Source organism: Taudactylus pleione, unplaced genomic scaffold (assembly GCF_031769625.1).
Source record: "Taudactylus pleione unplaced genomic scaffold, aTauple2 ptg000464l, whole genome shotgun sequence".
Taxonomy (NCBI): Eukaryota; Metazoa; Chordata; class Amphibia; order Anura; family Myobatrachidae; genus Taudactylus; species Taudactylus pleione.
The window spans coordinates 2,590,678-2,617,535 of NW_028284866.1; the positions used below are offsets into that span (position 1 = coordinate 2,590,678).

The following is a 26,858-nucleotide window of genomic DNA, read 5'->3' on the forward strand; positions in this document are numbered from 1 at the left end:
ATCATCTGCAAAACAGGGAATTGCTCCGATTGATTGCTAACGTATGGCCCTCATAAGCAATCTCCACATCCAAATGTATCAATATACTAGACAAGCATCGTATTTCTCAATATTTTGCAATAAACAGCAAAAGAATGTTTTTAGTCGTTGACCCTATATGTGAATGGAGATGGCTGTGTCCTCTTACAACCTTGGGCCAAAGACTACTGTCCAAAACTAATTTATTGTAGCCTGACACGTTTTTTGTCTTAAATGCTGCATTGAAATGCCTCAAGTCCTCCCAAAGTCTTGGGAAGTATGGGCCCAGATAACTAATTTCCACATACCTCACAGAAAAGGGGCAAAGAAAAGCACCATAGGTCACATAATGTTAGTTTTAGTGAAAAGGCAACTGTAGTGCACGTGGCTGAAAAGGGGGCGCGGTCACAAGAAGGGTGCGTATCCTTAAGACGCTCACCGTTTTCATGACTCTTGGGGGCGTGCCCAGCAGTAGCGGACATGATGGGCTGCTCCCAAGCTCTCTTCTCACTGTGAATAGATGCTGTACGGATGGGAACAGCACCTGGCAGGCTGTTTTAGCAGGGTGCTGGCAGGTAGGGCAGGACACTCCTTTGCTCTTTTGAAACTGGGCAGGGCATAGTGCCCTGCTAAAGCAGCCAAGCGGGAAGATTATCACAGCACCAACTTGGATAAATGTATTATTGTATGTCTCTTAAATTTATAATTTAATCTGATTTTAAAAGATTTTATTTTTATTTTTTTTAACCATCTGTAGTTTTTGCTTTCCTTTGTTAGCTTTAGATCTAATTGACTCAATAATCGGATATCATGCTTGCCAACATTTTCTCCTCTGGGAGAACACGAAGGGGGGTACTCAAGTGTGTGACGGCATATTTTAAATCATTGCAACCATGATTCCCGACGTGCAGAGTCTTAGATTGCGGCACCATGCAGTTTGGAACCGCTCGCTCTGAATGTGGGCTGGAGACCGTCGCGATAATTGCGACCATCAGCCTTGCGACGAGACCCTGGGGTAGGGTCTAGCTGCCACAAGGCCGAGTGGACTCCCTGCTCTATTAGAGCAGGAAGTCCACTACTGACTTCACTAGTGATGTCAGTTGGACTGCCCAACAAACGCCAGGCGTTCCTAAGGGAACGCCTGCGTTTGTTCAGCCCCCCCTACCTGCCCACAAACCGAGGCGAGCTGTCAAGCAACATCGACAGCCGCCCCGTCTTATTGCAAGCACCGTAGTGACTGAACTTCAGTCGCTCAGCGGGGCTCGCGCACGCCGGACCCGGCGCATGCGCAGTGCGCAAACATCGGGCCGCTTGCGAGCGCCCCTGAATCAGCTCCCAGGCTTTGACGTGATTCACTGCAAATTGCGCTGTTAAACCCACAGAACTCCCTTGTCACTGGGCTAATGGGTGGGATTGTGGTATTTAGTCTGTTCTTGTGAAAGTCTGGGAGAATTTAACAGAAGTTTTGAGTAGGGAATTATTGTAGATTCTGATCAACATCTCATTGGGGTTTGTCGACTGTGACTGTCAGAACGTGTGGTTGGATGATCATAGATCTAAGGCTGCATTAATTGTCCTCAGCAGAGTCTGACCATTCTATCAATGGTATAGACTTCTTTTATAAATCAGCTTGTTTCGTATTTTAGTTTTCCTGTTAATTTCGGCTGCAAAGAAATAGATATTGTGCATTTGTAGTTATATTGGATTTTGTCTAAAGGAATTGCTCTCTCCTGAGTCATTCCTGTGGAATCCGCCTGATATTTAAGCACTTATGTCAGTTTAGATTTGAAAGCTTTCCCATGTGCTTCAATGAAACTGTTTCAATGTTTTTATGAAATACATTTTTTAGGATCCATTACATCAGCAAGGCGCCTTGTTTCTGAACCCTTAACTCTACAGATAACTTATGAGTAGCTTCACTGTATATATGAGAGTCCATAATTTCCACCATCCAGTGGTCAGATATATATGAAATAATTTGTATATTGCATTTAATTAGAAGGATTTATTTATAATATCCTTTTTAGTGTTGCATTCTTTGTGTGTCAATTGTTTATTTTATGATGGCGCCAAGGCAGGTGTCCATCCTTGGAGATTATACCAGGCTTAAGGTGCCTACACACGAGGCAATTTTTTTTACACGATCTACCCGATTCCGACGCATCAGAACGACAGATCGTGTAAAATATGTCCTAATATGTCACGATGCCGATGCGTGTACCCGCTGGTCGTACATCGCATCGTCAAATCTTGCCTGCTGCAGGCAGGAGCTGAAAATCTCAGTCACGATGCACTGGAATAGTTAAGGATGCACAAGAGATCATAGGTCAATTTGGATAGTTTTTAACACTAAATCGTGCCCACGACTGCCGGGGGTGAAATCTGGCATGTCATCGCATCGTGACCAGATCGCCTAGTGTGTAGGCACCTTTAAATATGTATGAAGGATAAGAATAGGAGAGCACTTATAGGGCTATATTTACTAAGCTTTTGCAAGCCTTAACTTGTCAGCGGTTTCGACCTCAAAATTTTAAACTGCCCATATTATAAAATTTAAAACCAGATGTGTTTTGCATGCATTATTATTGCTGTTTTAATTTTCAGGGTCAGAACTGCGGCGAGCTCTGGATTTTGCAAGCCACAGCCTGTTTTCAATGTAGGTCCAGATAGCCTCACCTATTAAAAAAAAAAAAAAAAAAGTCCTGCTCTGGAGCAATATCCTAAAACCACATTTATTACACCAAACTCCTAATTAAAACTTTTCACAATTTTTTTTTTTAAATTGATCCGGGCAATCGTCTTCTTCCTGGAACAATAGAGGCATATACAGTCCGATCTGAATTTCCAGCAAATTACACAACATAATACATTGACAGAATGAAAAGCTTTAACCACCTCAGAAGTCCTGCGAGTGCCTCCTGTTGGTCTTTTTCTAAATTTGGAGATCCCGCACCTGGGGGGCTTATGTAATAAGGTGCGAGCTGGTGCTTCTGTGGGAATTCATGCGAGTGTTTCCGTTTTTTTAATTTAAAGCGGCCATCATTTTAAAGGCAAAACCAAGCTGGTTTTGACTTTAACATCATTGCCTCTTTAAAAATACGGGACCACTCATGAATTCCCCCGATTGGTTGTGCGCCAGGCTGAGAGGCACCCAGCGCCACAAATGTTTTTTTTTTTTTAATGGGGGTGTGGCCATGCCTACCGCGTTTAGGCCACGCCGCCGGGACACGCTGCAGCATGCAGATGACTGTTGTTCAGTGTGTATGAACGACCATCATCTGCAGATCACCCGATCTGCAGATATATCTGTCAGGTGTGTATACACCTTTAGAATTATGAGTGGCTGACCTATATTATATCTCTGGTCTCCCCTTATTTGTGTTGGTTTTCTTCAGTAGCTTGAGGTTTTTTTTTTTTCCACAGTCCATAAAATAAACTAGTAGCTTAGCTCCTGACCAGAGCGTGTGTGGTATTTGACTGTAAGATGCTGGAAAGGGACAGAAATTAGTTATTAAACATTATTTAAGTGCTGCACATGTTGGCTCTCTATAAAGTAGCACAAGCAGCTTCTGCTGATTAATTGATATGCAGCATGCCTATGTTCTATGAGCGAGTGTAGCTGCATGTGAAATGCTACGTTAATATATTGTAAGTGTGTGAGTTGGGCCTCATGTGTGTCTAATACCCAGACAAATATATCACTGTGTTTATTCCAAACTGCAAAGCTGACACTATAATTAAACGTCCGTCTTTCTCATGTAAACCTCTAATAGTATCAAGTACTGTAGTTTCCATTGTAAGAAGGTTTCCCTAGGGGAAGGAGGATGCTGCTTCAGTATAGTTTAGTTTTACTGCCATGTGCTAGTTCTTTGCAGCCCCATCAGTTTTCAGAATTGATCCTCTGTTCTTTGAAAGGTTTTTGCCTTAATGTAAAGCCTGAAAAAGGCTTCATTTCAATGTGACATGTTTTTCTATTTCAAAAATGTTGCCCCAATAATGAAATGTTGAATTCCCTACCTTTTTTTTATTTTGATTTAAACTCGAGATTAACATTTTATATATTATTTCTCAGAGGCCCAGTTGTTTGCAGCTTTTTCATAACCAAAGTCTGTAGGGTTTGGTCCTTCTACTGTAAGCAGCATCAGATTATTTAAGGTGCGTACACACTGGGCAATAAAGTGGACGACTGAACGATAACGATATTGTTACCGTTCAGTCGTCCACTTTATCGTCCATTTTTAACCCCAAAACGATGAACGATAATGACGACGCGCGTTCCCGCGGGTCGTTCGTCATCATCGTTCATCGGGCTGACATGCAGGCCAACCTGACGATCTCGTCAGGTAGCTGCATGTTGGGGAATGGGGGAGAGAGCCCGGCGCTGAATGATATCGTTAATGATATCGTTCAGCGGCTGTGCTCAATGTCATGAACGACACTGAGCACAGCCTGCCGGGGACACACTACACGACATCGCTCAGGGAGCATATCGTGTAGTGTGTACGCACCATTAGTGTGCTCTTTTTCATGCCATTCTTTTACACAGGTTCTATTTCATTTTAGAATAGAAAATTCTTAGAGCAGTCCAGATACGGCACACTTGGTTTTTGGACACAAAGGGCGGTATTCAATTGTTTAAGCGCCCGATCTCCCATCTAAAGTAACAGGATATCGCAGGGCGCTATTCAATTGATGCCCATTTTCACGCTGATCGTGCCCATAGTGGTTGGGTTTAGCCGCGTAAAAACCGGTAATGATGCTACAATACATAAAATATACTACAATACTTACAAAAACATGGGGTGAGTAAAATGGCTTTGAAAAACATTTCATGTAGATTTCCCAAATAACACCTAAGGGTGGCGCTCCATCAAATACGTTCTGTTCTGACCGCCAAAGGGGGTGGTGATGTTTTCTGCCCAGATGTGAGCCAGCACTAGGGGTATTCAATAAGTGGCCTTACAGCTGCTGTTGAACAACACATCCCATCATGCCCTACAACCGTTTTAGCATGGCCAAAAAAGCAAAACAGTGGCAAGGCATGCTGGGATGTGTAGTTCTACAGCAGCTGCAGGACTCCTTATTGCCCACCTCTGCCATAAGACCTGATGTCTTTTATGTTGTTGTAGTGGATATCTTCCTCTCCCTCGCTGCAGCTTCTGAGTCATTCTCCTCCTTTTAAAGTCCAATGAAACCACCAACCCTGTATCCTCCAGATTTTCTTTCTCGCTTGGCATTTCTAAATTGTTGCCTTGGTCTTTTCTCACCTCTGCTTTCCCCGACTTCATCTACTTACCCCTTCCTTCTCGGAGTACCAGCTTCTCTTCCTCTTTAGACACTCTTCTCTCCCCATCAACACTCTCTCCTACCATAAGTAGGCTGTCTCCCTCTACTACCATGCTTTAAAATCTGCCCTTGATCCTGCTGCCCGGGCTGTTACTATTATCCTATGATTATCTCCACATCATCCTTGGCACTCTATTCGGACCCATTCATTCAAAAAATGAAATCGTACACTTGTTGACTTTTTCCATTTTAAATTAATTCTCTCTTCCTGCAGTGCCGCAATTTTACTTTCTAAACAGTCCTACTTCAAGTCTCTCATTTCCTCAGTCTTCCGAACCTTGCCACCTATTTGCCATTCAATTTCCTCCTCTCCTCCCTCACTGCACTCAACTTGGCCACCAACTTTACCTTCAAAATGTAATTTATCTGCGGTGCTATCTCCCTTTAGACCCCTCTCACACACCCCATCCCCCAGGCCTTCCGACCTGCCTCTGTTCTCCTTCTCTCTGCTTGAAGTCTGTTCCCTTCTTTTCTTCTCTTCTGTGACCCTAACTCCAGTCCTTCCTGACGCCTTCTCCCACTGTACACATGTCCTTCACTTATCTTTCTCATCTTGTACTTTCTCCTCATCCTTCATACATGCCCCAGTCTCCCCTCTCTTGACCCAGCCTCTCTTTTTATCTACTGCCCCATCTTTTTCCCCAAATACCCCTCTGTGCTCCGAGAACATGTTGCCTATAGACGCCTCATCTCCTTCCCCCTCCCCCACACCCACTTCAGTCTGGCTTTTGATCTCTCTTCCACTGAAACTGCCCTCCTCAAGGTTCCCAATGACTTCCCAGGCAATCAGTGTCCTCTCTGTTATGATTCCTCCTCAACATACAAAGCCTCCCCATCATCGGATTTTATGACACAGCACTCTTGTGGGTTTGGTTTAGTATTATAAGTATCCTTTATTTATATGGCGCCACAAGTGTTTAGCAGCGCCTTACAAAGTACATAAACAAATAAATGAACAAGAAACCAGTGACTTACAGTACAGAACAAGGACATGGTTTATACACATTGCTGCATTAGCAATTATAGTACTCAAATAAGCAACAGGGAGTCAGCAATCAAGTGTTAGGTGCCCTTGTGAGGATTAAGGAGTAGAAGAAAGTATAAGTAAGGAAAAGCTTATGAGGGAAGAGGGACCTGTTCGTGATAACACAGATGGGTTAGACAGGGAGTAAAAAGCATTTAGTAGCAGGTTAGGATGAGAGCTGGAAGCCCTTGATGAAGTAGTGGGTCTCGAGAGCCCATTTTGAAGATTTGTAGAGAGGTGGAGAGTCTGAGAGGGAGAGAGTTCCAGAGGTAGGGAGCAGCATGGGCAAAATCTTGGAGGGTGGAGTGGGAGGAAGTAATCAGTTGGCAGTAGAGACGGCATGTATTTGTTTAGCGAAGTGGACAGGCGGGAGTGTGAAGGGGGAGGAGTCAGATGTAAATGGGAGAGGGCTTTGTAAGTGAGTGTAAAGGCGCACATCCACTAGGCGGCAACATTGTAATTGTGTGGTCGTTTCACAGTCTGTGATGTGCCTACACTGAACAATCAGTCATTCAGTTAGGCACATCAATCATCCCTGAACATGGTCAACCTGACTATGTTGTCAGGTTGACCAGCATGTTCAGGCGATGATAGATGTAAAAACGACCAACAGGCGCGTGTATCGCTGGTTGTTTTTCAACACTAAACTGCCCGATTTGTGTCCGATTAACAAGCGATTGAATGATATCGATGTTATCGTTCACTCCCTCTGTTTAATCGCATAGTGGATATTAGAACCATGAATTGGATTCTGAAGGGAAAGGGGAGCTAGTTTATTTTCTACTTGACCAACTGCTCTTTTTCTGCCTTTACACAAGCCTCTAACTTCCCTTCTCTCCCTGTTTCCATTGGCATACTCAAAGTTTCTGATCCTGGCTACTCTCTACTCTTTTTTTTCTCTTTACAGCTCTTTCCTCACTGATATCAGATCTTCAGCATTTAATACTACTTGTATGCCATTGATAACCAAATTTACTTCTCTTCATCTGACCTCTCGCCTTTGTTTTCTCCCAGCTGTCTTTGTAACCATCTCCATTTCCATGTCAAAGTATTTCCTTAATATAATATAATAAAATGGAAATCATTGTATTTCCACCCTCAAAGTGCCCAATCTCCCCCTCTTCTACATTGTAAATACCTCTCTCTCCTCAGTTTCCCAGATCCACTGACTGGGTGTCATTCTCGACTCTGCTCTCTTTCAACTCTTCAGTTCCTCTTCCACCTCCATAATTTTTCTACAATCCGGTCCTTTCTCAGCCTAGAAGCCATCAAAGCTCTCATCCACAACATTATCTCTAACTTACATTATTGCAACCTTTGTTACCAGCCTACAGAATTCCCACATTGTCCATCTCCAGTCTATCCTCAACATCACTGCTGCCATATTTTCCCCTCATTGCTTTACCTCTGCCACTAACTCCACTGGCTCCCTGCCATCTTCAGAATCAAGGTCAAACATTAGTCTCATTAAGTCATCAACCACTTCTCCCTACAGCTTCAGCCTCATTTTACTCCCTCCCGTACACTTTTCCCAACCTCCTGTTTCACCTCTTCCCATTGCTGCCTTCAGGTGTTCTCCCGTGCATCTATAATCCTCTGGAATGTCAATCAATACCCAATTAGAATTTCACCCAGCCTTCACATGTGACTTGTAGACTCATCTCTTCCTTGAAGCCTACCACCACTCCTAACTCTCGAGCCTCTGCATTTCCAGTGTCTGTTCCACGCTCCCTCTTTGTATCGAACCACTTAGTTTCTAAGGTATACGCTCTCACAGGGAGAGCACACTCTCCTCGTGTTTTCTCTATGCAAACATGTAGGTTGCTTATATGTCATAATGTATATTTGTAAATGCAGGAACTTATCTTATTTGGTTACCTTGTTTGTATTTCATTTTGTTGTATCTACTATCCCCTATTTGTGGCTCTACAAAGCTCTTAATGATCTAGGAGATTTGCCTACCATCAATGGATATCTTTAATTATTCTGGGAGAGTAGGTAGCTCTGACTTGCACATACACAGACACCTTTCTTTTATTGCTATTTTGTGGCACCAATCCTCAATGTATGAGAGCGCTGGCTCTTTTCTTGTAACACAGTTAGGGATCTGAGATCTTGCCTATCTTCCAGGATGTCTCCCATATTACGGGAGGCTCCTGGAGATTTTGAAAGAGTAGGCAACTAGGGAGAAAATAAGTGAACATGAATTATAGTTGATTTAGGAAAATACTCCTTAAGAAGACTTATATTGAGACCCTTCATGCACCTAAATGCTTGCATCACCAGCCCCTATTTCAAACCTGTCTTAGAAGCAATTGTATATACAAAACAGCGTCTTAGGGGCCAGGAGTTATAATTGATGACGTTTTGAATTATTTATAATAATTATTTATATAGCACTTTTCTCCAGTAGGTCTCATACTGCTTTACAGATAGTTTGAACATAATACATAGTTTCATAAAATACAGAAACCATGCATATAATACTAAGGTGCCGCAGCCATTTGGGCCATCAGCATTATTCATCTTACCCACAAAGGGTCAAAGGCACCCGAACTATATAATTATGTACTGGAAACCAGAAATGTTCAAGTATAACTACGAATTGTGATTCAGTATTGTTCTAACTTCCATTAAATCTAAATTTCCCAGACGCTGATGTATTCAGTCTTCCTAACGAAAGATACAATGTCCATTTCTGTCGACACCCGACCCCCCCCCTACTCACACATAGATACACATACTTTGCTGCTAGCTGGTCTACAGTTATCATATGGAATGTTTTTTACATTCTGTCTTATGTTAGTCACATAAGACACACTGCATTGTTATAAAATGAAACTATTTTAATTCAGAATTCTTGTATTTGTTTTGTGACTGTTGTCTATGCAACTATCATGTAATACTATAAAACGATACAGTGGTTCCCACCCTGGCATTCCGGAGCTTTCATCGTTTCCCTGAGAAGACCGTTCTAACAATGCTCCCACAGACAATGTTGTCATTATTTTGCTGAGGTTTGTGAAGAACTGAGTGATTGCTTGTATTGATTTGTATGAAGTGTGATGGAAAGGAGACGTATATGAATATGTGATGACGTATGTGTGTGCATGTATGTATGTATGTATATATATATATATGTGTGTGTGTGTATATATAAATATATATATGTGTGTGTGTGTGTGTGTGTGTGTGTGTGTGTGTATATATATATATATATATATATATATATATATATATATATATATATAATTTTTTTATTTTTCTTTCAACATCAGGGTCCATAGGGTTCCACAGGATACCTTGGGGTATAGGTGATGACGTCAGGCATCGGGCACCATAGAGTTAAGTTTTCAGCCTCCCAGGATGCACCAGGGTCCCTCTCCTATACCCCGCTCCCGAGCCAAGGCATCTCAGTATCGTTGGTGTCCGGCTTGGAGCCGGAGCACATGTTTAGAGGTGGGCTGAGATTAGCCCCTGAAGTTTTGACCCCCTTTTCTAATTTTTCATAGGAACAGGGCGGTGCTTCACACTCGTCTTGCATTCCTTCCTAAAATGGTATCAAGTTTCCACATCAACAAAGAAATCGTTGTGCCGGCATTTAATTCCCCTGATCTTTCAGCGGGTGATGCCACCCTGGATGTTGTGCGGGCTTTAAGGATTTATGTTGACCGCACCTCTTCATTTCGGAAATCGGACTCCTTGTTTGTCCTCTATGGCTTCCGTAAAAAAGGGTTGGCCTGCTTCAAAGCAAACTTTAGTAGGATGGATTCGTATGGCAATTTCGGAAGCTTATCTTCATGAAGGCCTTCTGGTTCCATCCTCTGTGAGGGCTTATTCCACTAGGTCTGTAGGTCCTTCGTTGGCAGCTTGATGTGGTGCCTCTGCTCTCCAAATTTGCAAGGCTGCCACGTGGTCATTTGTCCATACCTTTGTGAGGTATTAGGCTTTTGACACCTTTGCCTCTCAGGATGCTTCCTTCGGGCGGCGGATTCTCCTTTCAGTGGATTCTCTTTCTGGTCACCGGTTTTTCTGTCTCCTTCTGGTGAGAATGTGATTCTTGTGTGTTTCCAGATCTTTCTTCTCTCTCTCTTTCTTCTCCTCCTCCGGCCTATGGCTTGTTACGTAACTGAGATGCCTTGGCTCGGGGCAGGGTATAGGAGAGGGACCCTGGTGCATCCTGGGAGGCTGAAAACTTAACTCTATGGTGCCCGATGCCTGACGCCATCACCTATACCCCAAGGTATCCTGTGGAACCCTATGGACTTCGCAGAAATAGAGATAACAAAGGCAAGTTCTTACCATATCTCATTTTGGTGTGTGTATGTATGTATGTATATATATTATACATATACACACACACACATCTATATATATGTGTGTGTGTGTGTATGTATATATATATATATATATAATGTGTGTATGTGTGTATGTGTGTATATATAATATAGTGTGTGTATAGATAGGACATATCCAATTAATCTAACTGAATCGCTAATGGTATATAAGAACGTTATTTGGGCTCTAGATGCATCCTCCTGGCTATTTGCGTTAGAGACTAAACGCGTTGAGGGAACAGTGACCTCCGATTTCACAACCAGCTACTTTGAGCAGATAAGCCTATTGAATATTTTATTAATGTAATTTTCCATTTTTATGTTACTGTCTATGTATGTGATTAAATACTTTAAATACTACACTGAGAGTGGTTCTCTCCCTTCTTTTCTGTTTATAATTGGGAATGTGACACCTCATATTATGAAGTGAGCAAAGGACTACAGTCGAATTTCCGGAAAAGACATATAAACCCAATGCACAGCTTATTGGGATAACACTGTACGCTCATATCTATTATAAGCAGGAGAGATATATATCACTATTTACTACACTATAAGGAGCTTGTTCTCACCTTTTGTTTTTCGCGTGTGTGTGTATATATAATCTGTATACACAATGTGTGTGTATACTCATTATAGTGTATATAATGAAGTTATTAATAGTTTTTTCTCCTTTTAGTCCAATTCCCACCATTTTTTATTATTTTTAATGGTACTTTTTACTTATTACGAAATCATTTATTTAATTTTTATTTTAAATACTTTTTTATATATGCTTTATCAAAACTACATTTCAATTTCCAGAAGTCTTTCCCAATAAATTGTTGCTGTGGTTATTGTACCAAACCTAGTCTCTCCAATTTCCAGTCTTTTGGTGTTCGGTCAGTATGTAAAGTATGTCTCTCTATCTGCATTTAAATTAGTGGCTCCAAGACAATCAGATTATATAGTAGTTACTTCGGTGAGAATATAACTGGAGCGAAATGGAAACTTCATTTTAAGTCTAATATTAGACCCTGCTTTGGAAAATTCCTTTTAAATGATCACAAGCTGAGAATAGCTAAAGAATTTCAACTTTCAGCAAACAGCATTCACCAAGAATTTTTAACCACTTACGACAAACCATGGGAAAATTGTATTTATTGAGTTGCTTTCATTGTTTATATCAGCTGGAAAAAGATCTTCATTCCTGGTCTCATTTCATTCTAGCACTATTTTAGCCATGCAAGGTATATTTTTGTCTCGTTTGTGGGCAAATGTGTTATTTTAGTATTCTTTTACATGTTGGAAAATTCATGCTATTTTGGTTCAATGCCATAAATGGCAGGACTGCTCTCATGGAATGTGGGTCTTTAGGTTCTTGGCACTGCGCGGGAGAAATGTTTAAACTTGTTTCAAGTCTCGGACCATTTGGCATTATTCTTGGCCAGTTTGCTCTCCAATGTTAATCACAGACTATTACTACCTCAGAGAAGGTAGCCGGTTTATGATCTCATCAGATTTTCAAGTGTATTCAGTCTAGTAAAGAGTAATATCACAGAGGCAAGTCATGACCAATATTTATGAGGCACTGAATACTGCTGAATTAATAGTCTTCTTTTCTGCCATTAAGGTATGAGGCACTTAACTATGTTTGGGCTGAGCCAATAGTCTTATAAAAGTAATCTATTAATTTACTGGGAACTAATGACAATAGTGAGGCACTTGCATGGCCCAATGAGTCCGTGATATTGTTAGCTCCTAGGGGTCTATATATCCTAAGTGGCACAACTGATTGCTAGTTAGTGCTAGATACTAACCGTTATACAGATTGCAGTTGCTCTGGTATTTGTGACGTACACCTAGTTCCTCTGCAAGGGTTTTCTCATTTGTGCCCGCCAGAAGGCTTACAGTAGCCTGACTTCAGTTTTACTGGTCCTTCATTCCTGGGTATAGGTAACTCCATCTCAAAATGGTGTTTCGTAGTGATGAAAAGCTTATTTCCCTGCTTGATGAATTTCATATTCCCCTGTAACCATACAGGTCTGTGGGGGATATGCAGTCGGGAAGCCGGCTAACCTAATCCCGACAGCCGGCTTTCTGACTGTCATATCCCGGCAAGGGTCTAAAGACAGGCATCGATATGCCGACGCCTGTCATTAGACATATCCCGGGAGCCCGACGCCCGGCATCCCGAACGAAGTGACGCCAGACGCGGATAACCGCGGAGGGGGAGAGTTAGGTTTAGTGTTCCCGGGGAGGACTTAGGGTTAGACACCCCCCAGAAGGTTAGGTTTAGGCTAGGGGAAGGGGGGGTTAATGTTGGGCACCCCCGGGGGGGACTTAGGGTTAGGCACCCCCCCAGGGGGCTTAGGTTTAGGCGGCGGGGAAGGGGGAGTTAGGTTTAGGCACTTAGAGGGGGGATTAGGGTTAGATATTGGGGGGGGGGAAGGTTAGGGTAAGGCACCCCTAAGGGAGGGTTAGGCTTATTGGGTAGAAATAGGTTAGTATATACTTACCTTTGACGATCAGGATTTACTCTTCTGCTGGGGTGCTGCTGTCGGGATTCCAACCGCCGGGCATGGGTCCGGCGGTAAATCATACCGAATCCCTGTGGGGATGGCGGCAGGCAGCGTTAATTAGGTTACCAGTGGAGAAACCTGTAACCTATTGCAGGTTGAGTCTCCCATATCCAAATATACCAAAATACGGAATTTTTTTTAGCATGACTGAGATAATGAAACCTTTGCTTTTTGATGGTTCACTGAACACAAACTTTGTTTAAGGTACACAATTATTAAAAATATTATATAAAATTACCTTCAGGCTGTGTATAAGGTGTATATGAAGCCTAAATGAATTTCATGCATGTACACAAACTTTGTCAGCCACAAAATTATTGAAATTTATTGTATAAAATTACCTGCAGGTTGTGTGTATAATAAAACATAAATGTATTCTGTGTTTAGATTTAGTTCCCATTCCCAATATATCGCCTTATGGCGGAGGTGGTGAACCTTTTTTCTGCTGAGGGCCATTTTAATATAACATTATTCGCTGGCCTGGTGCAGGTCACGCCTCCTCCACGTGACATCACTTGGGGGTGGGGCCACAATCGCTGGTGATTACAGCAATGCCCGGAGCATTCTCCGGATGCTGTAAGGGCAGCTGTGTGACCGCCCTAAGGATGCTCCAGGTGGCACTGCTGCATACATTCTGGCTGCAGTGTGACATTCTAGGCACCCTGCTAGCCAGATGAGACTAGCAGAAAAGAGCTCAGAGGGCCAGACCAAATGATTCTGCGGGCCTTATACGGGTCCCGGGCAGGAGGTTCCCTATCCCTGCCTTATGGTATGCAAATATTCCAAAATACAGAATATTCCAATATCCAAAATACTTCCTGTAACAAGCATTTTGGATATGGGAGACTACACTGTACCTATTTTTGACTACCTGTAAAATTGAGAGAAGCTGAGAAAAGCACCATCTCCTGTGAAAATTCCACGAGTAGACTGAAAAGTAAAAACCAGGTGCAAAAAATAAAAATACCAATATTAATGATATTGAAATATTTATGCAGCTCCTAATAAAGGCAGCATCTGTGGAGCGTTGTTTCTAGAAACTACAAGGTGAAGACACATACATGTTCAACCTTAACATGGCAGTGCTAGTTAAATAAAGTGGTATGATGTTAGACATTTAAGAATTATGATATATATATATATATATATATATATATTATGTTGTAATGGGTAGCATTGCTGCCTCACATCACTGAGGTCTTGGGTTCGATTCCCACCACTTCCCTTACTGTGTGGCGTTTGTATATTCTCTCCATGATTGTGTTTCTTTCCTTCGGGTACTCTGACAAAAATTAGCCCTAGTGTGTAAGTGTGTGTACATGTGGTATGGCATACAGATTGTGAGCTCCTCCACTGGGGCAGGGACTGATGTGAATGGCCAATTATTCTTTTTTTTTTTTTTTTTTTAATGTCTGTTCAAACAGGAGGAATAATTACTGACCCCCTCCCCAATACATTAAATCACCTGTGCATAGTTAAAGAGAGCATCAAAACATGCTCATTATACCTGCTTTTTATTCATATTTACCAGCCAATCAGATATTTACTTTCACTTTCTGGACTGTTGCAATCGTAACTTGGTTTGTATTGTTACAGTGTGTGTGTATGCACATCGCACCACATTACTACATAATGGAGGATAGGTTAAATAACCAAGTGACTGTGTACTGTAATGGGAGAAAACCAGAGATCCTAATGTGTTTCTTTTTTCTCTGCAGGTAAATCCCACCTGGCAATAGTACAGAGGGTGAACAATGAAGGAGAAGGGGACCCGTTTTATGAGGTGCTCGGAATTGTCACCTTGGAAGATGTTATAGAAGAAATCATCAAATCTGAAATCTTAGACGAGACAGATTTATACAGTGAGTTGAAATAAAGTTTAACTAAAAAGGTGGGATAAAAAGCAAAGGTTTTATACAAGTTCAGCAACCTTGATTGCAGATGTAATATTAATAGACATCAGCATTAATGCATTTATTAATAAATCTGTATGACTAGTAAATAGTGATGTTATCATTTACACTCTGTGATGTCATTACTTCAATATTCTTTAGGTGTTGTCCAATGCCCATGTCATCCATTTGAGTTGTTTCATGAGGTCACTACTTTATTACTCATAAGGGACACTTGGTTAATACTAGCAATAACATGCTATTATGGAATAAATGATGGTTGAAGTCCATAGTTCTTAACCTCCATTAAGTCACACTCTTAGTACATTGTGAACCCAAAAATGCAGGCCAATCAGCTTGCTTGAAATAACATAATAAAAAAAGGCTATTGTCCGTTCTTGCTGATAATTCCACTTATACACTACTCATGTATAAGGTGCAGATTTTTCTTATTTAGAAATCTTTTGAAAACATTACAATATTAACACCATGCACATGAGACATTTATAGTGCTCTTTTCATAGGGCAGATTCCATAGACCGCAGGGTTCCATCAGAGCATCATGACAATGACCCTGACACTGGGCTGGATTTTAGGATAGTAAAACATCACTTATTTTGTCCCTTAGAGGTGCAAGCAATGGTAAGTGATGCTTTACCTGCTGTAATACCTGGAAATGCATGTAGCTGCACACCATAGAACCTTGCAACTAATTCAATCCGCCCCAAATCACTATTTTTGCCACTCAAAACTCTGCCTGTTCAAAAAGAAAAGCCCTTCCCTTCTATATAGGCAACCTGCTGTGGTGAGTGTGAGAGACATGTTTAATCACCTATTAACGCTTGTTATTTAAGGTACTCCATATTACACAGCCTGTGACATATCTTAATATGAAAACTTGCTCTTTGGGGAAAATTCAACGCAATGTGCCGCCAGGCATTGCTGCGATGCCCAGCTGCGCACATAGCGGCCAATTATGGTAGCGCCAGCATTGCAAGCTCTCTGGGGTGCGAGGGAAAACTTGCGGTGCCAGTAAATGCAATGCTCCGTTTCGCAACGGCGCATTGCGTCCATTGGGCTGAATTGAGTTCCCCAATCTGAAAGTGAAAATTTGTGACGTCACTGAGACTCGCAATGGAGCCGTAAAGTGAGCCCATTTTGAAATGCAGCTGATCAATACACTAGGGTTCAGGGGCACAACCAAAGCCCCTTTATAAAGTCACAGGGGGAGATGTATCAAACATTGTAAAGAGTGGACAACAGCAGAAGTTGCCCAGAGCAACCAATCTGCTTCGAGTTAGCATTTATCAAGTACATAATAAAATGATAGTTAGAAGTTGATTGGTTGCTATGGGCAACTTTTCCACTTGTTTACATCTCCACTCTTTTTGCTGCTCGATACATCTCACCCCACCGTCTGTTATTTTGATAGGGAGGGGGATGTAATTGTCCTGTTTTGGCATGACTTCTCTCACACTGCCTGGGTGTATTCAGTGAGGAAACTTCTGACGTTGTACAGAGTGTGGGGGCTCATCTACGGGCACTATAACCACTACAACCCATGCAATAGCGGTAAGCGCCTGCAAGCCTGAATAAGTGCCTTGGTGATGTTACTTCTCCTTAGCAAATTGATAGGCTGCATGCTGTCATTCCCATAGAACAACATAGCTGTCTCATCTCTGTGTGGGTAACAGTGTAAATGCCAGCTAATCAATAAATAAGCAACATAGCTCTCGCACCTTGGAAAACACTTTCAAAACATTAGATTGTTGTCAGAGGGGTCCGTTTTCAACTTAAACTTGTGTTGTGTGCCTAATGTGTTACTAGATCTGTGGATAGCAACTTTTTCCATTTTTTCCCCTTTTAAATTGAATAGCTGATAACAGGACGAAAAAGAAAATAACCCATCGGGAGAGGAAGCAGGATTTCTCCGCTTTTAAGCAAACCGACAACGAGATGAAGGTTAAAATATCACCACAACTACTTCTGGCTATGCACCGTTTCTTGGCAACAGGCGAGTTCGGCTTATCACAGTATGAGATCACTAACAACCTCAACACTGGCTCCTAACACTAGATAGACAGAGAGGGTAGTGAAGCCTGGAGTCCTTCCCAATATCCCTTCTGTGCTTACACGTGTGCTCACTTCCTGTGTGTGGCTGTAGCATTATTTTCTGTACAAGGTCACTACCTTTTCCATAGTAAATCTCCTGATCAGAGAGGTAAAGAATGGACACGCTAAATACTGTAAAATTGCCTGATAAATAGGAATTTGGTAAGAAAGATGTTTGAATGTGGATTTTGTTTTTAACCCCTCCTTTCTGCTGACAGCATTTTACACACCAGTCTCTTTCATTGTGGGAACAAATGCTCCTCTGTTCCTTAGCTGTAGTTGTTTTAAACCACCTTCCCACTAGCACTTTGGTAGCGACCCATCCCATGGAACCCTGCTATTTGTTCAGTTCATCCTTGAAACCGCTACTAACCATTGAAGAGGTGAGCGGATAAAAAGTTATGTTAGAGGAAACTGCGATATTTACAGTTAAAGATAAATTATTAGAACTTTTAAGAATTGGACATAGCACTTTTATCCATAAAATATATCCGCAAATAGACTACCAACATTTAAAATAACATTGTTACTATGGGCCTGATTCAGAGACTGGCGCTAATGTGATCGCAGCTGGGATTTCGCAGCTATGAAAATGTGCTAACAATTGCCAATGTTATCCAAGCAAAAGGACGCCCACTGCTGCCTTCTCATATGCATACGACGTCGCTTACATGAGTAAATATCGGTAACATCGAGCAGCCATCTTGCCCTTGGGGCAGGTCTGACTGGCCGAAGCCTTAGGAGCTCTCCTGACATGCAGAGCTGCATAGAAGATCGCAGTGACTAATTTATGCTCGCCCATGAAATGGCGTTTACACGGTCAGACGCATGTGTTTTACCGACCACCCCCAAACGCTGACATGTCATTCACTCTGCGATGGATTCTTCTTTACGTCCGTAGTCACAATGCGATCGCTGCGCACACGCAGTGTGGCTTGTATGCAGACGCGATTGCAAATAATCACTCAATCTGTGTCCATAATCGCCTTTGTGTCTAGCTCTGAATCACGCCCTATGGTCCCTAGGTCATGACACCTTGATCCATTCAAAATAGTCATTTTTCAGAAAATTGTTATATAACAATTGTTACATCACGCCTTCATCCACTCACCTCTTCGATTACTGGCCACCGCTGTTTCCGCAGGCGGACGTGGGTATGTTGCCATTGGAACTAATAGGGTGATATGCCTGTTTCCATCCTTTAGTTAAAGTCTTTCATAGAAGCATGAAATTTAATGCCAGTGGGTGATTTGCCTTATACAGTATCTCTCTGATAAACCGGTTCCTAGAACTGTGAATTTTGCTTCAGGTAGTATGATAATAAATTACTTATTTTGCAACTGTTTGTACTTGGGTGTGAAGGATGTGTAATTAACTGTGCAGTATTTTCCCTGCAGAAGTGGATGCTTTTAGCCCATCTCAGATGTCAGAAAAGATTCTTCTGAGGCTGCTGAAACACCCCAACGTCATCCAGGAACTAAAGTTTGATGACAGGAACAAAAAGTCTCCTGAATACTACCTCTACCAGCGAAATAAGCCAGTAGATTACTTTGTGCTGGTTTTACAGGTCAGACTCGCTGCTGTTAATTCACCAATACTTACGCCGCCCAATCATTTTGTCATATTTTTGCTTTTCTGCTAATTTTGTTACAGCCTAATGTCGTCATTTAAGGGTGGGCTGTTGTCTGCTTAATACTTGCTGAGGTATGTCAGATGATCTCAAATAAGGGTTCAGTGTGTGACTTATGCCTTATGACTTGTTCTTTGAGCGGCGAGTTCCCTGAGGAGTTATAATATCCTGTTACACTTGATGATTAGTCGATCTAGCTAAGCATTTATTCAGGCCGTTTTATATGTTCTTTGGTAACTAGGTTGTTGTCATGAAAGGATAATTAACTTATTTTTTTTAAAAGCTTTAATACAGATAATTTTACAAATTGTAATGTATCATGGGGTTATGAATTATTGCAGTACTTGACATTGACTCAGTGTACCCAGAGGGGGCCGCCATTTTGTGGACTGAACCAATATTCTTAACAAACATGGAGGAGATGTATCAAGCCTTGGAGAGGGATAAAGTGGAGGAGTGGCCCAAAGAAACTAATCAGCATCTAACTGATTTATCTTGTACAGCAGTGGTGTCAAACTCGGGTCATCCAGTTGCAGTGGAACTACACATCCCAGCATGCAGTGCCATAGTTTTGCTCTTAGGGTATGCTAAAACTGTGACAGGGCATGCTGGGATGTGTAGTTCCACTGCAGCTGGATGGCCCAAGTTTGACACCACTGTTGTACATCTCAGGAATGACTGCTAGAAGCTGGTTGATTTGGGCAACTTTTCCACTTAATCTCTCTCCAAGGCTTTATACATATCTCCAATAGGGGCATATACAACTAGTGCGGCTAATTGTAGTCTCGGACCTATTCGGTGAGGTCCTGTATCCCCCGCACATTATGCCCCGAGGGTGCACTCTTCCTCGCAGCCTCAGGAGCTGCAGGGAAACCTCTGTATTAAAATGCACCCTCTTGTATTCAGCTTGCGGGGAAACTTATAGGTTTTGCGTCTTTTGCTTTATCTATTAGTTACTGTGCCTTGTACGAGTGTTTACAGTGCTGGGAAAATGCTGAATAATTGAATAGCTCCGGATGAGGAACGCTTAGCTTTAGCCTGTGTGGTAAACCCTATGCCTAATTGGATGTGCCCCATAGTGTATGAATGAACTACATGCTCCTGAATAAGGGCTCAGTCACAAAATAACAATGGTCACTGGTTCCTAGTGGATTTGTAGGCTTTTATCCTCATGAATATTTATTAAGCCCTCAAAATGGCAGCTTCTTAAAATGGCATTTTCACCACAATGGATTTATTACCCGTGTCTCCCTGTTGCTCTACAGCAAGGGCAGATTGAACAGATTTAGTGTTGGGAGGGTGATGAGTGTGAAATCACTATGCTACTGTAAAGCTGCCCTGTATTTGTGTGCACATATCAGATGGATTTGCTCCTAACCCATAATGCAGCCCAGTATGTCATCTGTATTGTAAAGACACATTCGGTAGGACTCCCAGGCCTAATAACATACAGATCAGCTCTGCCACATTGAATGCAGCCTGTGCGAACGTGCCGTGACAACAGATGCTGTAGCAATAATTCTGACCCATATAAGCAGACCAAGCCCATAACACAGTGCACATATGGGTGGCTGCTATAAACATTGAAGTCACCGAAATAAAGTGAGCCTACGCTGCTTAAGAGGAGAAGAAACATTTGACATTTTCTGATGCCTCTCTTACAACCCCCCCCCGAGAGTTCTTTATTAAAATATGCTATAAATAAAAAAGAAAAAAAATGACTCCAAAAAGTTTATCCTAGTGTAACTGTGGTAATGAGTATACATGTATATTGGCCATCATATGAAGGTGTAAAATGCCCACAGGCATTTGGGGTATACGGTAAGAGAGAACACAGCATTGCTAGAGCCCAGAGTGATATTAGGGGTGGGCCCATGATGTCTGTCCTCTCTGGTCTCCTGAGTTAGTGTTCATTCTAGCACCCTGCACCTGTCACAACCCGTGCATTTCCTCTTTCCTGCCTGGGATGTGTCTCTCTGCTCTGGTGCTTCTGGCACACGCTAGTCTGTATCTATGCAGTCTGTTGCATTAGCTGAGTGTGCTAGAAGCACCAGAGCAGAGAGCAACACCCCAGGCAGGAAAGAGGAACTGCACGGGTTGTGACAGGTACAGGGTGCTAGAATGAACACGGAGCATGTGTGTGGGGGTCAGTCAGGAAGTAACTGTCATTCCTGGGCCCCCCACTTCCAGGAGCCGTGCTTCATTCCTTCAGTGGTTATAGTTCCACCACTGAGTATACTGTCCATGATCCTATACACCAGACTGTGCAGATTACAATGAGACATAGCGACCTTTGCTCATATGTGATTGGTATGAAACATTTATACTGAAAGTGTACTGGCAACTAAGGTATTACAAACATTCATCTGATCTGTCTCCAACTCTGCCTTCATTGCTGTGTTTCTGCGTAGCTGGATGCCCCTAAACCACTAAAGATGATGATCATAATCAATATTTATCCGCAGGGGAAAGTAGAAGTGGAAGCTGGGAAAGAAGGGATGAAATTCGAAGCCGGTGCCTTTTCCTACTACGGCGTGATGGCACTCACAGCGTCTCCAGGTAGTCAGTGTCTCTTTCATAACTGTCAGCTGGTGACCATTGTGTGCCGCGTGTCTACCTGATGTAATAGACATGACCACAGCAACTCTCCAGCTTTATCTTTCTGTCTTGTTTCTATACTTTGCACAGCTCTACTGCACATTTGTTCTGTGCCCGGAATTTCTGAATGTTGCAGGAAGAAGCCAGGAACATAACGCAAAACATGTATAGTGAGCATGATGTACATGCATCAGCCGATAAGTTAGTAATCTACAGGGGAGAAGCCACGTTAAAATAGCACATGCATCCTTTGTTAATGGCTGCTGTAAACATTAGGAGAGGTGTAACAATACACCTCTTACTTTTCTGTTTGTTTTGACCAAAAGCCAGTGCTGGGCACACCTATAGGGGTGTGCTCCCAAGGACCAATAGGATGCTGTAAGTAGGGCGCTTGTGACCTCCTGTTGGTCCGTGAGGTCACACCCTCATCTGGTGAACCTAAGCCAGGTGCCCTGGTAAAATCTGCCTCAGTGCAGTCCTCAGGCTCAGAAACGTACTCTTTAAGAGGGTCCCTGCAAGGGCTGTCACACAGGGCCCTATCACAGAAACGCTGGTTCAGCTGTACCCTCACACTCCCCCCCCCCCCCCTCCTTAGTTCGCTCAGAAACCTGGGAATCTATATATACACGAATAGTCATCTGTTGCATGTTTAATTATGAAATTCCCTCCTGTGTTTTCCCAAATAAGTCTCAAAGGCTGTATGAGAAAAATAAATCCTCTGAGCTGTTAATTTGGTTTTACACTTATGCTTTGAAGTTTTCTGTAGCTGATCTCTGACAAGTCTCTCCTCTGTGGCTGTTACAATACCTGTATGGGGGTGATAAGAGGCTGTATCAATGAGTACAGCCACTGTAAATGGCGTCCTAGCCCCTTCCTCTGTACACAGTCACATACACAACTCAGTACCTAACAGCCCCCCTATATATCGTATCCCGCACAGCTATCAACACCGTACCTTATTTACTGACTGGGTCCGTCCTAGCCAGAAGCCAGCCAAGCTGAACTGACCTACAGTATATTAACACACAAGTCTGTGTACAAGCTATTAAACTATTCATTTGGATAAACTCTTTCATTTTACTTGAGACTGTTGTAACAACCTCTGGTCTCACAGTTGAATCCTCTTTTATATGTACCCTATAAAGCCACACTGAGATATTCACAATGTAGCAATTAATGTTTAAAAAGATGTGTTCATTTAATACTTCACACAATTTAAATGGGAAATGTAATAACCTGGGAGTTTGCCCAATGTTTTAAAGTGGAAATAAGTTTAAAGGCAAAACCAACCTGGTTTTGCCGTTTTAAATTATTGCCACTTTAAAACATGGGTCAGACTAACTGTGATTTCGTCGATGCCTGCATCTCGTAGGCTATTACATCTCGCCCTGAAGCTGCTGTGCAAAATAAAACAATGTAATTTTGATAATGGCGACTATGTAAATTATAGCAGTCAGCAAGATTTACTTTGTGTGAACAAATTTTATTTGACAAGTCATTGTAGTATGCTATAGCTGTGTTTTTAAACATGCAAAATAGTATACACCTAATTATATAAGACCGCAAGTAGCAAAATATATGCATGTCTTTTTTTTTTTTTGTTATATTCAGTATGGGAATAACGTGTGGTTTAAATTATGCTACTATAGCATTTTGAACTCCTATTGTGTTTTGTAAACTGCTGGCACCAATGTGAAGTACCCTTTTCTTATGTGAAGTACTGTAATACTGTGGAAAGGCATGCATGTAAATTACCCGAAGTCATAAAATCCATATAATTCAAAAACAAGCCACACATTACTGCAGGCATAAATAACACAAGAACAATGCATTGGTCACAGCCTGTTTTTCATGCCTTCAAGCTGTGGTATAGGTAGTAACATTTTAAAGAGTAAAATTAGTGACATCTTGTGGCCAAACATTATATTGACACTCTGGGTGGTACTGCATGGACCTTTCAATGGCCATATTTAGAAATGGGCACAGGGATGGATAAGGCAGAACCCCTCACTGTTCGATTGGTTTAAAAATTAACCATTGATTAAAAAAATATATTGCAAATCACTACAATTGATTTATATCTTATCAATTTCCCAAGTACAGTTATAAATAACAATATACAATTTACAATGGAACATGGATCATTTTCCTGATCCAGGGAAACCATTGGAGGCTGGTGGCCAAAGACAGATGTCCTGTCTGCCTTGCCCAAAAAAATTCCCGTAACCTTTGGTATTGATATTTTAATGTACGTTCTCATGACCATTGCAGAAAAAAATGTAGTAACCTGGAGTTTGACAAAATAACTTCCAAAGCCACCGGTAAGGTAATGTTTGTTAGCATATAAGGGTTTTAATTAATATGCATTAGCTAGAAGGTATGCATACGCTGTGCTTTTATATAATAAGCCCTTATTACACAGTTGACCTTTATGATGCCACCTATGATTTTCTCAGCATAACACAGTTCCTGGCAACCTAGAAATTGTAATGATTATAATGTCTAAAGCTAGGTACACACTGGAGCGATGTCGGGACAATATGTCGTTTCGTAAGTACATCGCTCAGTGTGTACGCATGTGTCCACACTCCAGTGGTCGATAGCATTGGTCGTCAGGTTCGATGAGCTGCACATCAAACCTAGGGATATTGCTAGCGGCCAGTGCTTTGTTAATGAATGACGTAACGGTGATCGTTAAGTCGTTCATTAAAATCATCCAGGGTGGACGCACAATCACTGTTGATAGGCATTCGTTACGTTACAAAAGCCCGTCTCTCCAGTGTGTATCTAGCTTTAGGTGTTGTTGGATTTAACTAATGAAGGCCATTTTGTTTACTGACCCTTGACTTGTTTACCCTCCTCCTGTATTGTACTTTCTGTAAACACTTTAAGAAGATGTTATCGTTTTGCCAATGTCGTCTTTAGGACTTGCGCCAGCTGTCACCTTATTTAATGTTAGATGACGGTAGATATGCTCTAACATCGAATGACTCTTCAGCCAAGAGTTAGCTGGGAATGATGGTTATTTATGCCAAGCAGCACATGGTTAGAAATCTGTGTGCAAGAATGTTAAACCCATGCAGCACGCATTTTTAGTGTTACTAGCTCCTGAAATATGCCCTGTCGAACAAGGACAGGCAAGGGTCTGACCCATAGTCATGTGTTAAATCCTTATCCTATTGTGCATTCTCCTTTCTGCTGAATGTATACAAGTGTTCCCCCTCTTCTTATGTGTTTAGAGTCCAATCTTCTATATCTGTTAATACACCTTTGTGATTTGTTCTTTTCCAAACAGATATTGATAATAAGTTGTTTATTTGCACATATTAGAAGCTCATTATAGTAATTAGTATACTGATGGTAAAATCTTGATTTAACCAGATCCATGTTGGTATTCCAGTGTGAAAATTTGTTCCACTGATGTTATGTTACGCTTTAATGTTTTGCCCATATTTGCTTATAGTGCTGCTGTTTTAGCATATTACACTAACGACTGTGACTACTAAAGAGATATTTAGTACATTGTCTCAATTCCTTCTCCTTTTTTCCAAGCAATGCATAATTATGCTCACTGGTTTGTTTAAAAACGCCCAATTTGATCGAGCAAAACTCTCTCTTAAACCAATGAAGTAATTAAATATGTGCAAACTAAACAAACACACAAATAATAGGTGAATAAAACTCCGTAAAATTACAAATCAAATGTGATCATTTAACAAAGAGTCTGTTTTTCCTCCTCATCCTCAGGGGACTATCTACACCAGATGCTCACATCATGCTCTTTTAGATCTGTTTGGCCTGGATGACGCTGACTACCTATTTTATATAGTGTCTTCCTTGTTTTAGTTGAAGAGCTATTGGTGTAGACTGTTTCCCTATTTATACTCTTGTTGTGGTTCCTTATCTATTCTTTCCTTAATTACAGTTCCCTTGTCCCTGTCTCGTACCTTTGTTGTCAGCAGAACAGAATCGTTAGCTGGGTCTCCAGGTAAATCATGCATGTTCCTATTCATTCTCCTGCCAGTGTTTCCCTGTCCTGCTCCTATTTGAGAAGCTCAGATCTGCCCTATTACTCACACTGAAAGGTGATATTACTTCAGTCTATAAGGGCCTTCCTTTTCTGTACAGCTCCCATCAGCCAGGTCTGTAAGTACTCTGATTATATATTAAAGAAGCTTATACATGATCTGTAGCAGAAGCAAAGCAAAATAGTCCACCTTATTGGGGACGTATATAATTGATATGATTTTCAGTTATTTGTATCTCGATTTAAAAATTTAGTAATACGATGAGACTAGTTTTATGTTCAGATTTCAAATTAGTCACAGATGTATATTGAATTCTCTTTTGGGGGTACCCTCTCTTTACTTTTTATATTACTGTTTTATATGCAATTGGTTTTTAATCAAGTTATTTACAGGCGCTTTAACATTTTTAGGTAAGTCTTTGCTTGGCATCCTAACAGCAATTTTAATATTTTGTGGATTATCTTGTTCATGCAACTCTTTGAAGTCTATGGTGGGAACCACAGATTGGCTGAGAAAGGCGGTGGCCAATGAACTTTCAGCCAATGTATTTCTATAGGAAATGCAGTGACTGTCGCATCACTCGTGAACTACTGTCTTTAGAGGACGGTACTATGTCCGTGGGTCTGGGTTTTTTAATTTTAAGAAGACCAAGGATACCGACAGGGAATGAAGAGGAACGGAACCAAGGGGTGGGTGAGGGTTTTTTTTGGGGAGGGGGGGGGGGTTGTAATCAGTATTCTTCAGTATTCTAATGGACAAGGGGACAGATAATGATGATTATTGATAAATTATTATTGATAATTAGTGATAATGCTTTGGCCGGGGAACACCATGGAGCTGGTCCCATGGCTGTGGCATTACAACCCCCGTTAGAATGAGTCCGGTGCTGGTTGTGGCTAATACGGGGGACCCCTGCTCATTTTGTCGGTTGTATTTCCAGAACCAGTACTGGCTCACTGAGCCTGGTGCTGGTTGATGAGAATACCCAGGACCCCCACATTTTTTTTTTCCCGTATTTTCACAAACAGGACCGACCGGGACCCAGACCCAGACCCACGTCTTTTTCTAGGTTTTTCTCACACAGAAGCATGCATGAATCTCACTTATCTGTGCATGCCTCTGTGTAACTCACACCTGTCAAGGCTGTACTCGCTAGCCTGAAGCAGTTCTATTTTATTTATTCTTTAAACAAGTAATATTGTGTGAGTTAAAAACTCACTCTATTACATTGGCCGAGCTGTATGTTTTCCATGGGAAAACATCTGGATGCGATATCGGCAGTACGAGTTGCAGGAGTGTGAGATGCATGCGA

The 26,858-nt window shown here is 41.7% G+C and overlaps 1 protein-coding gene across 3 annotated transcripts in view; it reads left to right on the top strand.

Moving 5' to 3' along the window:
* The window catches only part of CNNM2 (cyclin and CBS domain divalent metal cation transport mediator 2), a 143,983-nt gene that overhangs the window by 106,783 nt on the left and 10,342 nt on the right, over window positions 1–26,858 (top strand). Inside the window, exons 2-6 of one of the 3 annotated variants that reach the window (XM_088448713.1) lie at window positions 15,005–15,148; window positions 17,055–17,192; window positions 18,688–18,857; window positions 21,386–21,482; window positions 25,444–25,506. In XM_088448713.1, coding sequence (XP_088304839.1) covers window positions 15,005–15,148; window positions 17,055–17,192; window positions 18,688–18,857; window positions 21,386–21,482; window positions 25,444–25,506 — 612 coding nt within the window. The remainder of the gene's footprint in view (window positions 1–15,004; window positions 15,149–17,054; window positions 17,193–18,687; window positions 18,858–21,385; window positions 21,483–25,443; window positions 25,507–26,858) is intronic. The other 2 variants (XM_088448714.1, XM_088448715.1) reach the window with 2 other exon arrangements.